Source organism: Aricia agestis, chromosome 4, assembly GCF_905147365.1.
Source record: "Aricia agestis chromosome 4, ilAriAges1.1, whole genome shotgun sequence".
In the NCBI taxonomy this organism is placed as follows: domain Eukaryota; kingdom Metazoa; phylum Arthropoda; class Insecta; order Lepidoptera; family Lycaenidae; genus Aricia; species Aricia agestis.
In genome coordinates, this window is record NC_056409.1 from 17,780,402 (window position 1) to 17,792,444 (window position 12,043).

At 34.1% G+C, this 12,043-nt stretch overlaps 2 protein-coding genes across 2 annotated transcripts; one reads left to right on the forward strand and one right to left on the reverse strand.

Moving 5' to 3' along the window:
* Positions 1 to 70: 70 nt before the first annotated feature.
* On the forward strand, positions 71 to 1,948 carry LOC121725955 (39S ribosomal protein L9, mitochondrial). The gene is made up of 5 exons (XM_042113157.1): positions 71 to 245; positions 657 to 816; positions 1,003 to 1,172; positions 1,302 to 1,502; positions 1,701 to 1,948. Exons 1-5 carry the CDS (start codon positions 180 to 182, stop codon positions 1,857 to 1,859), a joined length of 756 nt encoding a protein of 251 aa, XP_041969091.1. The 5' UTR covers positions 71 to 179; the 3' UTR covers positions 1,860 to 1,948.
* A 294-nt stretch (positions 1,949 to 2,242) lies between these two features.
* Positions 2,243 to 8,530, reverse strand: LOC121726131 (GATA zinc finger domain-containing protein 14-like). Its single transcript, XM_042113364.1, has 4 exons — positions 8,387 to 8,530; positions 6,944 to 7,111; positions 4,956 to 5,102; positions 2,243 to 4,198 (listed from the first exon to the last, which is right to left on the reverse strand). The coding sequence occupies exons 1-4, from the start codon at positions 8,528 to 8,530 to the stop codon at positions 2,243 to 2,245; spliced, it is 2,415 nt and encodes an 804-aa protein (XP_041969298.1).
* Between the last annotated feature and the right edge of the window lie 3,513 nt (positions 8,531 to 12,043).

Sequence of the window (12,043 nt, forward strand, 5' to 3'; positions counted from 1 at the left end):
AGTCCATTGTCAGATCAGACGTATTGAGGTACTATGTTAGACTATTTTTATAAGTTTCTGAACTTTCTAACCTAAAAATTAAAAAGATATAGACATTTTAAAAACAGTACCTATTTATAGATTTGTTAATTAGAATCATAAGTGGAAACAAATAATACTGCAGTTGAAAGTGTAAAAATATGTTTGGTATACGAAATGCTTTTAATAAAGTTTTATCTCCAAGTTATCTTCGACAACAAACAAGAGTAAGTAAAATAATATATAAGTTATTAAAAATTATTATTATCATTTATCACCAATTGTATAACAACGTTTGCTTACACTTTACTGAATTGATTATTATTTTTTTTTGTATTATTTATGTTTATAAAAAATACAGGTAAGTATTAATATTATTTACTCTCTTTTTAGATCACTAAGGTTTGTTCGGAGTGTAATTTTGTTTTACAATACTATACTTGGTTAATATATTAACCAAGTATAGTATTGTAAGTAAAACATCTATATAAATAATAGAAATACGTAGTATAAAAACAACTCCTATTCCCGGGTGTTATAATGTTATGTTTCCTAAACCATGTTACATTGGTTTCATTGTCTTAGGTTAGTATTGGTATATTGTATATCAATGTTATAATGTAATGAAAATATTTCAGAACACTTTCGTTTTGAAAAGAAGATTACCACCACCATTACATAAAAAAGGAGGCAGACCAGAAAAACTTAAAGGAAGACATTTTATCTATGAATTAGTTGAAGATACAGCAGTAAAAAAAAAGGATGATGTAAAAGTTATTTTAAATCAGTTTGTTGATGGTAATGTCACTTTATTTATTTAAGGATTTAAGCTTTTTGGAAAACTGTCACAAAATAATATTATAATTATTAACTCAAGAGTATCTGAGATTATGTAGAAATGTATTAATGGGACTGTAGCTATTTTTCTTAATATTGTTAGAATAAACATTATGTATCATTTAATTATGAACTTTTGTTTTATAGGAGTTGGCAACGTTGGTGATATTCTATCACTAAGACCAACAGTAGCATATCGGGACTTTTTGATGCCAGGCCTTGCTGTCTATGCAAATGAAGCAAACATTTCGAAATATAAAGCAGATGAAAGTAAGCCAATAGATAATGTAGAATTCAGTTCGCCATATGCACAAAGAGTAAGTATGACAAGAACTTACATAATATTTTTTTTCAATTATTAGTACATAATATTAGTTATTATACATTTATATTTAAAAGAAATATTACATATTAAAAAGTAATTTAATCATTGAAATCATTTTTAGACTATGGGCTGCTTATCTCGGTTAGTTCTCCAAATAACAATGAGTAAAACACAACCATGGACATTAGAGCCTTGGCATGTTCGTGCGTCATTCAGGAAAGCTGGGTATGTTGTGCCGGAGAGTGCTATTATCATGCCAAAAGTTGCCATCAAAGGACCTGATCTATCTTTACAAGAAAAAGAATTCCTAGTAACAGTAAAGGTAAAGTGACATTTTAAAATAAAACAATGTATGTGTGCTAGACCAATTAGCTTAAAGGTACTTGTAAAGATTTTGTTTAAATCAGTAATGAAAGACACATATTATTATTTTAAACAATTTTTTGTTATTTTAAAGAACCTGCTACATAATATTATTATTTAATTTAAAAATATAATATTTGTAGTAATTACATTTCAGATCAACAACAAAGAAGAGGTCAATGTAAGATGCAGAATTCATCATTGGGCTACAGGTTTGGAGAGATTACCCCATCTTCCATTCCATTGGAAGAAAACAATGGAACCTCTAATACCTGAACAAGCTCCGATTTTAGAGAATATGCCTTTAGCCAAGTAATAGCTTTTGTTAGTAAGTCCCTCATACATATTTACTATAAAATTTTTCAATTACATAAAACTAGTATTTAAATAAAATACATAACTATACACTTTATTTTTATTTATTTACTTTTAAATATGTTGAGTAATGGAATCTACAATTATTATATATTAAATTTGATTACAATAAGTATAATAATTAGTACAAGCAGTCTATTTAGCTGAGATCTGATTGTCTAGCTAGAGGTCTTGGTAGAAGTAATCACTACAACTCTACAACAAGCAGCAGTAACTAGCTTAGATTGACACAGTGAATAGAGATGCAGACTTGTATTTTTAGCCCTCTAAATGAAATAAATGATTAGTAACGCAAGTGTTAACTACCAACAAAATAGTCCCAATTTAGCTTTCTACATAATTATTCTCTTGAGCTATTTGTGAATCATTTACATCATTATGTTGAATTTCATTACTTTGTGAGTTGTAATCATATTGCTCATTATCTTGAACATTGTGTTGTTGCAAGTTTCCTTCTTGATACATTTCGTGAATGTTTTGGTCAACATAATTTTCTTGTAAATTGTTAAATTCATTTTGGGCATTTAAACCACTACCATCATCATAATGTACAAAGTCACTCTGGTTTTGTCCACTATATGCTAAACCATTATGCTGTTGAATTTCTTGCCCCTGAGCAGAATAATCATATGCTTCCTGAATACCTTGATTATCGTGATAAATTTCGTTGAGATTTTCGTTATTGTAATCTTGGTGTAAGTTATCACTTTCGTTTTCAGCACCCGAATAATGACCCACTTCAAATTGCTGTTCAGTTTCGCCCTGATTTTGTGCGTTATATTCATCTTGCAAGTCATATGTTTGTTCTGGATTTATTCCTTCTTGAACATCTTTACTAATATTATTTTCTGGTATCATTTCATTATTGTCAGTATAAAGTTGTTGAATTTCAGCATGACTTGGATCAACATAATTTTGCTGATCATAAATTTGCTGATTTTGGACCATTTCCACACTACTTTCACGCGTATCATAATTTTGTTGATTTTCACTGAATTTCTTAGTAATTATTTCTTGTGTAGAATCTGGTATAAAATTATTGTTGGAATTGTTATACTCGGGATTTTGATCTACGTTATTGTATTCATAATTTTGATTCTCAACAGGATAATTGTTATATGCTTCATAGTTTTCGTAATTCTGGGAATGGTTATCGTTTTCATGCGAATTTTCATAATTTTGTTCGTAGTGATTTGGATCTACTAATTCTTGACTTTCGTCGTTCACATTATTACATGTTTCAAGCTGTTCTTGTTGCGATTGTGGTTCTTCGTAGTATACATTATATTGGTCAGCTACGTTATTGATTTCATTTGCATAAGTCTCCGAAGTATCTTCTTGATGGACCTGATTGTTCTCCACATGTTGACCAATGTTCTCCGTATGAAACGATTCTTGTTGGTTTGTGGTACCTAAAGTAGTTTCATCTATAGCACTTTCTTTTAAATTGTTTATTGGAATCTCTGATGTTTCGTTATTACTGTCCACAAAATTAATGTCGTCATATTTTTCTTTATTTGAATGTGATCCTTTCGTGTGCTCTATCTCGTTAGGATTTTTTGTATTTATGTCATAATTGTTTTTAGATATTTCTTGCTTTTTAAGAATTTTAGAAGAGTTATCTTGATTACTATCAGAATAGTTCGGTTCAGGCTGTTTTGAACTCATATCAATTTGTTCGTTTGTAATGTATTCATTATCTTTATTGACATTCAAAATATTTAAATTTTCATGGACGGGCTTAAAATCGTTTTGTATATTTGAATCTTCATCTACTTTGCTATCAGATTCCCAATTATTATTATTGAGTAATGAACTAGTGTGTTCGGCTCGGGTATCAACTTTACTAGAATTGTTTTCATTTGTTATCAAAATGTTTTGACTTTCTTTGTCTTGTTGTTTGCTAATTATTCCGTTACTTTTGCTTGTGTTATTATTATTACATAACTCGGAGGCTTTTTGCATAAAATGTTCTGTCGTGTCTCTTTCCGGGACTTCCTCCCTTTCCTTTTTCTTGAGTTCATCTAGAATATTATATTTACTTCTCCAGTCAATGTCCTCGCTTTGCTTAATATCTATAATAGGGTATCTATTCATTGGATAAATTCTTGGTATGAGTATATACTTTTTGGATATTTCTTTCAATATGTAACTATCATCAACACGGTTCTCTCTATAATTCAGCAAATCTTGACGCATTAATACGCGGTCATTGTTTCTCGTCATTAAATTGCTAACACTGTTATCATTTTCCATTGTTATATTGTTATTGTTAATACTCTGCAATAATTTTAGAAAATTAGTTTCTATTTAATATTATATTATTATATTAAATTGTAAACGTGCAATCTATACTAATATTATAAATGCGAAAGTATCTCTGTCTGTCTGTCTTTCTTCACGCCAACACGCTTTCACGCCAAAACTACCTAACCGATTGTAATGAAATTTTGTATACAGATAGTCTAAAGCCTGAGAAAGGACATAGGCTACTTTTTTACTGGAAAAAAGGGTTGTAAGGTGGTGAAAATACGAAAATTTGTTCAAATTTAGTTAGTTCCAAAAATGCATACTAGATGGCGCCGTGCGTCTCTTACATCGCGCTAACGCTTGCCCAACATCTTTCTATAAGAGGTGGTATCATCATATATTACAGTTTCATTTATTTTTTTTCAATTGTTATTTCTTTTTTACGTTATTTAATAAGTCAGTACTTTATATTATATACAGTGACGTAACCTTAAACCTATCAATGATAAATAGTTTATGGGTAAAGTTGTGTAATTGGGGGGCTAAATAAGCTTTAAAATTTGACATAATATATTAAATATTATGTGCACACTGCACAGCTGTTTTGATTTAAGGGGTACCAGGGTTTTTTTTTTATAAAAGCTTTTGACACCAATTTTGTTGACATTGCGCGCCTTAAACTGAAGTCCACGCGGACGAAGTCGCGGGCAACAGCTAGTTTAATATAATAATATAATATTAAAATTTTTTGAGTATAAAATTAAGGTGAAAATACATTTTTACTTACTTTTAAAAGTGCTACCGTTGACCGAATCTTTTCGAAGCGTTCCAGAATGTACACATTACGATCTCTACGTCTTTTATCTTCTTCAATAAAATCATCTAATTTTTTTCTAAGAGCGAAGATTTTATCCTTTCTTGCACTACCACTGAAAACCAAAAATAAAAAGTAAAGTAATTAAGAAGTTAATTTATTACATTTTGAAATTATTTTTAATTGAACTAACACTTTCTCATGCCTTCCCATTATTTACAGATACTTAGTTATCTCAATAGGTCAGCTCCCCTTAGCCGTGAATTTAACAATGTCAATATTTATACGACCTTTACAGGGGTCTCGCGGTGGTACTGAAAATCTATGCTGCTCGTACATAGTACGTTTCAACAACCTCACATTATGGCCCTAGATTCTTACCACATTATCTTTTAATTCATTATTTTTATGTAGGTGCCGACTAAGGATAATATTTTTTTGGGACTAACATTAAACATACCTAGCTAGAATAGAATAGCATCCTCGCCCTTTCGCTAACCTTCTCTACGCTTAGGAACCGCCACTAATAACCCCTGTCACAACCATTGCGTTGCGAGTTGCGACAGTGGACTGCTAAGATCACCATGGTATGGTATGGCTCGCTAACGGCGTCGCATTAATCCATCAATGATGGATTAACAGGTTGTCATATCTTTCTGACTGCTTGAGCTTAAAACTTTCGGATCATGATGGGACTGAAGGACCATTTTACGCTTACGCTATCTTGTTAGATTTAGAATACGTAATATTTGGATCAATCCGAAAACTATCCTACGCTTTTATAGGTAAAAATATTAGCGGTGTATGTACATTCAGCATTAACGCAGAGACTGGTACCTCAAGGTACGAGTAGCGATCGAGGGAAACTGAGGCATGACCTTCAGAAACATCAAGGACATTCGAGCGTCTAAGTTATGAAAATGCAAAGCATCATCATCATCGCCGACTACAAACGACTGTTTTTACTTTTACTATTACGTCAGTTATACTAAACCTTTTTCAGTAGCCTGCGTGAAGTTAAACTATTTTTGAAATTCACGCTATGGCCGCCGCATTACAAAACGGCTCTGTTTTTTAAAACAGCTAGCCGTAATGTAATACGGCCGTAATGTATACCTATTAATTACTATAGCAAGGTTGCGGCCCGGGTAAAGTTGTTATTCCATTTGACTAAATTTAGAAATTCTAATTAGAATCCTAAAAAGAAGACTAATTAGAAGCTTCTTATTCCACTTGTCCTAATTTAGTAACTAAATCAGTTGTGATGACGCGGCGATTTTGGCCAGACGTCTTCTTAATGGCTCCAGTTCTGTCAAAGCAACAAAAAATTGGTCTTCTCATAGGCTTAGCTGTTGGCTCAATGAAAATAAAAATAAATAAAAGGCGAAAAAGATGGTTGAAAGAATTTTAGCTCCACGAAAAATTATGATTAAGTATGAACTTTCTGAACTACTTGGAACCAGCAGACTTTAGAAATTACCTACGAATGGATTCCAGATCGTATAACATAATATATATTGACTTTAAATACAATAAAAGGTTGAAACCATCTGGCAACACTGCTTTAGTTAGTCAGAAGCATAAAGTTAATATACCTAGCGGAATAGAGAAACAAAAGCCTGAGCAAGAGAGATGTCACTATCAGTAATACTGCGTGGTAAAAAGAGACGTGTGATACATGACAGCAGCACTCTTTTTTTGACGTCCTGTCGGCACGTGCCGCACGTTGACAATTTAATCTCATAGAAATCATGTTCAATCATGCTTGTGTAAGTGTATACGTACACATATTTTTACACACAGATGATACCAATTTCGGTTTCGTTTGACAGCTCGAGATTGTTGCTCTATTCCGCTAGGTATATTAACTTTATGGTCAGAAGCCACACTTTTTCCGATTTAGTACACTAATTAGGATCCTAGCTTTCTATATGTTATTCCACTTGAGTAAATTTAGTTACTACATCATTAGGCGGGTCCACATCAAGCGAGCCGCCTCGGGCGAAGTCCGCCGCGCGCGGCATGCGCCGTACGCTCGCTTGGTGTGGACGTTGCTCACCCGAGGCGGGCGCATGCTCACGCTCGGGCGAGCGCGCGCGCGGCCGAGCCGAGCGGTGTCGGTCCACCGCCTATTTAGACGTCTAAATTTAGTCAAATGGAATAACAACTTAAATAAGACATTTGCAGACTGCAAGTTCTGCAGTTGGTTTGTAACTTGATCACTAATGGTGGATTTACACGGGTCGATTTTAGTCGCGCGGCAAGTCACCAGTCGAATCGCCTGTCCAAGCAGAATCGCCCGCGCCACCCCATAAATTACACATTCTACAAAAATCGCCTGTGCCGCCCGAGGTCTGCGCTCGCTACAGTGCCGACAAACTATGTACAGTCTGTCAAAAAAGTCATGAAATTAAAAAGTGGCAACATCGTAGTGGCATCCCTTTCAAATCAATCTAAGAAAAAATATTAATTATAAAGCTTATATATTTCTTTAATTGTCAAATTATAGGTTTATAAAATTCTTTGTAAAATAACGACTAATTAATTAATTAATTTTACATAAGTAAGTTTAATTCATTGTTTTGGCAGAATGTTAGAACTATAAGTAGTAATAAGACTTTTATATCAACAACATTCTGGCAATAAAGACATTTGAATTTGAAAATGAAAAATATTTTGTATCACGTAGGTGCTATGGCAACTTTATGCCGATAGGCGCGAGCGGCTATAGCCCGGCTGAATTTTATTTATGATTTGAATACAAAAAAAAAACTTCCTAAGTCTATCGTACAACTAAGAATATAGAATCATTTTACTATGGGAAAACAACCATTAAAATTTCACGCAGTACCTATTAGAGCAGGTATTTTTTAAAAACTTGATTCAACGCAGTATGTTTAGGTATTAATAATAATAATAATAATAAGGGGTTGAAGCCGGTCCCTTCCAGTTGGTGTCCCCGGGCAACACTTGGGTGCGCCACCCCACTCTCTTCGGGGTGGGATACCCACGTGGCTGATCATGGATGGTTCTTTCTTTCTCGTCACTATCTTTTCATCACCTTTTTATTTGTCACTACTTGTTTTAGAATCGTTGTTATTTTTGGTTTGTCTAATTTTCACCACCTTTATTTTCTCTTTTACTATCTTTTCTTTTTTTGTTAACTCTTCTTATTTTGTTTTGATATAACGTAAAAAAATAATGCGACTACGTAATAGAGATATTTTACCCCAGGCGGGTACCAGCGCGAAAAGCAACGGAGAATGCCGCCCCGGGCCTTCGGGTTCGGGCTGTCCCTCGTATTCTGGGGGGGACACCAGACCTACTGCCCAGTCTAGTACTGCTGCAGATAACAATAATTTTCAAATAATAAGCAACACTTACTCATATCCTTCATCACCTACCTCATCCGTCAGCTTATTCCCATCACTCCACTCATCACCACATTCATTCATGCTCAATAACTCATTCTCATCACGATCCACTACTTTATCACCTATATCAGACAATGTTACGCAGGAAGCAATAGCTTCTAATCCTGTGCCCATTCCTGATATCACACCTTCTACGAGTCATTCTCAATATATTAATCCGAATACCGTAGATCACAATACTCTCACCCAACCTCATCTCACAAACACTCCAGTAAGAAGTGTTTTGCAGGACATGCTTCCTCCAACCACTCTTGCTGGAAAAAGTAGACAACGGATGAAATGGACTGACCAAATAAACAGAGAACTTCTCCGTTGCTACTACATCGTCACATCATGCGAATCGAACCTCACAGCATTCAGACCATCACTCCATAAGAAATTCTCAGAAACTTTCCCCGAACTAAGCCACATATCTGAGCAAAGACTAGCAGACCAAATCCGAGTTATACATCGAAATAACAGAATACCAATCCATGAAAGAAACAAAATAAAAATAAATGTCACTCATGAATTAGATTGTCCCAACGATCAAAATAATACAATAAGTGATATCCCACATAATGTAACGGACGATCTAACTCTACCTAATCCTTCAACACAACCTATAAACGATCCATCCCTTACATTTTCAAACTCCCCTGAAACTACAGCTTGTTCTATAGAACATGCAATCGTACTAGAGACAAACGACGCTGACATACTCACGGCTGATACTGAATTAGCCGAAACTCACAAAATTGGAATACTTTTTACAGAAATGTAAATACGCTGACACTGATCCAACACTCAGACCGGTAATCCCAAAACTCCAGATCACACGAAAAATAATAAAAACGGTAAACACATTAAACAAATTACTAAAAAAACATTTAGAAGAAAAAGAATCACCTGATTTAGACGAAATTCATTCTGCTATTTACTGCGCCGCGATAACAACTACAAATCTACATACCAAACAAAACAACCCCACTGAAAAGAATACATTAGATAAAATAATAGACCGAAAAATTCCAAAATGACAACTTCGAATTGAAAATAGAGTTAAAAAACTACGAAAAGAAATTGGACAGCTTACACAATACCTTAAAGGAAATCTTAGCCACAAAAAACAACGAAAATTAAATCCTAACAATCTCACCGAAAATCAAATAGTGGACTTATTAGATAATCTAAAACAAAAACTACAAGCCCAATCTAAAAGACTCCGTCGACTTAAAATCAGTAACTCCAGAAGAACGGATAATTCACTTTTTACAAATAATCAAAAACTCTTTTACCAAAACTTAAATTCCGAAAATATTAAAATCACACAACCGCCCAGCATAGAAGAACTTAAGAACTATTGGGAAAATATGTGGTCCAAACCAGTCCATCACAACGTACATGCTTCATGGCTTGGTACCGAAACAAGTGAATGTAACGATATTAACCTAATGCCTGAAGTCGTAATAGATATAAATGATGTCACATTTGCCATAAAAAAAACTTTAAACTGGAAGGCGCCAGGACCAGATAAAATTCAAAATTATTGGATAAAGTATTTTACCTCAACACATCACTACATCGCCAAAGCCTTCAATTCAGCCCTTCAGGACCCTAGAACAGTGCCGCTATTTATGATGCAAGGAATAACATACCTAAAGCCTAAAGATAAAAATGATACTGAAAACCCAACGAAATACCGCCCAATCACATGCCTTCCAACTCTTTACAAACTACTTACGTCAATAATCACACAAAAACTAAATACTCACATCACAGAAAATAAAATAATCCCTGAAGAGCAAAAAGGTTGCGCTAAAGGTTCTATGGGCTGTAAGGAACAACTTGTTATTGACGCCCAAATAAGCAAAAAAAGATCATAAGAACCTTTATTACGCGTACATAGATTACCAAAAAGCTTTTGATAGTGTTCCGCATTCATGGCTGATACATGTCCTACAAATTTATAAGGTTAACAACAATTTAATAGAATTTCTACAACACCTAATGCTTAATTGGTCCACTAAGCTTAATCTAAGAACAGTCAATACCACCCTCAGTACATCGCCAATTAAAATTAAACGCGGCATTTTCCAAGGTAACTCACTTAGTCCCTTGTGGTTTTGCTTAGCTTTAAACCCCCTATCTAAAATTCTCAATAGATCAAATTATGGATACATAATAGATAAAGCCAATAAAATCAGAATTACTCAGCCCCTTTTTATGGATGACATCAAAATTTACGCACCGGACAGGCACCAATTAGAAAACCTATTAAAATTAACAGAAAAATTCAGCACCGATATCTACATGACATTTGGTGTTGATAAATGTAAAATTAATAGCATTGTGAAGGGCAAACACACGCATACAGAACCACTTAACCTCGAACAACAAATAGGAACTGTAGATAGCATGCAAGTAAAAGACACATACAAGTACTTAGGATATATACAAAATACAGCTATAGATCATAAAGAAATAAAAAATGCATTAAAAATAAATACAAACAAAGATTAAACAAAATTTTAAAAACTCAATTGTCAGGCCGAAACAAAATTAAAGCAGTTAATACCTATGCGATCCCTATATTAACGTATTCTTTTGGAATTATCAGGTGGTCTGACACTGACCTGAAAGCTCTCAACACCGCAACTCGAACCGCTAGCTACAAACACAATATTCACCACATCCACTCAGCAATTGAAAGATTTACAATAAAGAGAAAGCAGGGAGGGCGTGGTTTAATAGACATAAAAAACTTACATTACACCCAAATAGATAACCTAACATATTTCAGAACAAAAGCCAACACAAGCCCACTCCATAAAGCAATTATCAGTCTCTCCCATTCTGGAACACCACTACAGCTAAATAATGACCAATTCGAACCTAAAAATAAAATAATTAAAGATATTAACAAAATAGAAAAATGGAAGAGCAAAGCTCTACATGGCAAATTTCCGTACCAGTTAAGTCAGGACCATATCGATCAAGACGCGTCATTCAGCTGGCTGATTAAGGGCAACATCTATAGTGAAACAGAAGGATTTTTAATAGCTATACAGGACCAGATCATCAAAACTCGCAATTACTCAAAATTTATCCTCAATGAATCCATAGAAACTGACAAATGTAGATTATGCCACCAAACCACTGAAACAATAGACCACATTACCGGAGGATGCAGTGCACTAGCAAATAAAGAGTATACTCACCGTCATGGCAACGTCGCTAAACATATACATCAATTAATAGCAACCAAATTTAACCTTATAGATACACGTACACCATACTACAAATACAAACCATCTAACGTCCTAGAAAATGACTCCGTAAAACTCTACTGGGATCGCGATATCGTCACAGACCGTACCATTCTAAGCAATAGACCAGAAATAACCCTCACAATAAAATCTGAAAAAACCACTCACGTAGACGTCGCCGTTCCGAACACCAACAATCTGAAACAAAAACACACAGAAAAAATCCAAAAATACATACCGCTTGCAGATGAGATCAAACAAATGTGGCATCAAAATACAGTAAAAATAATCCCTATTATCATCTCTTCAACCGGCGTTATCCCAAAAACACTTGCAGTTGCACTTAAATCCCTTGAACTCCACAAAAACACATAATAAA

Coding starts and splice junctions, on each gene's coding strand:
- LOC121725955 (XM_042113157.1), top strand. CDS start 180: ATGTTTGGTATACGAAATGCTTTTAATAAAGTTTTATCTCCAAGTTAT. Junction 817..1,002: donor TTTAAATCAGTTTGTTGATG/GTAATGTCACTT, acceptor TTTGTTTTATAG/GAGTTGGCAACGTTGGTGAT. Junction 1,503..1,700: donor AATTCCTAGTAACAGTAAAG/GTAAAGTGACAT, acceptor ATTACATTTCAG/ATCAACAACAAAGAAGAGGT.
- LOC121726131 (XM_042113364.1), bottom strand. CDS start 8,530: ATGGGCACAGGATTAGAAGCTATTGCTTCCTGCGTAACATTGTCTGAT. Junction 7,112..8,386: donor GGAATAAGCTGACGGATGAG/GTAGGTGATGAA, acceptor ACGTCTAAATAG/GCGGTGGACCGACACCGCTC. Junction 4,199..4,955: donor CAACGGTAGCACTTTTAAAA/GTAAGTAAAAAT, acceptor AAATTATTGCAG/AGTATTAACAATAACAATAT.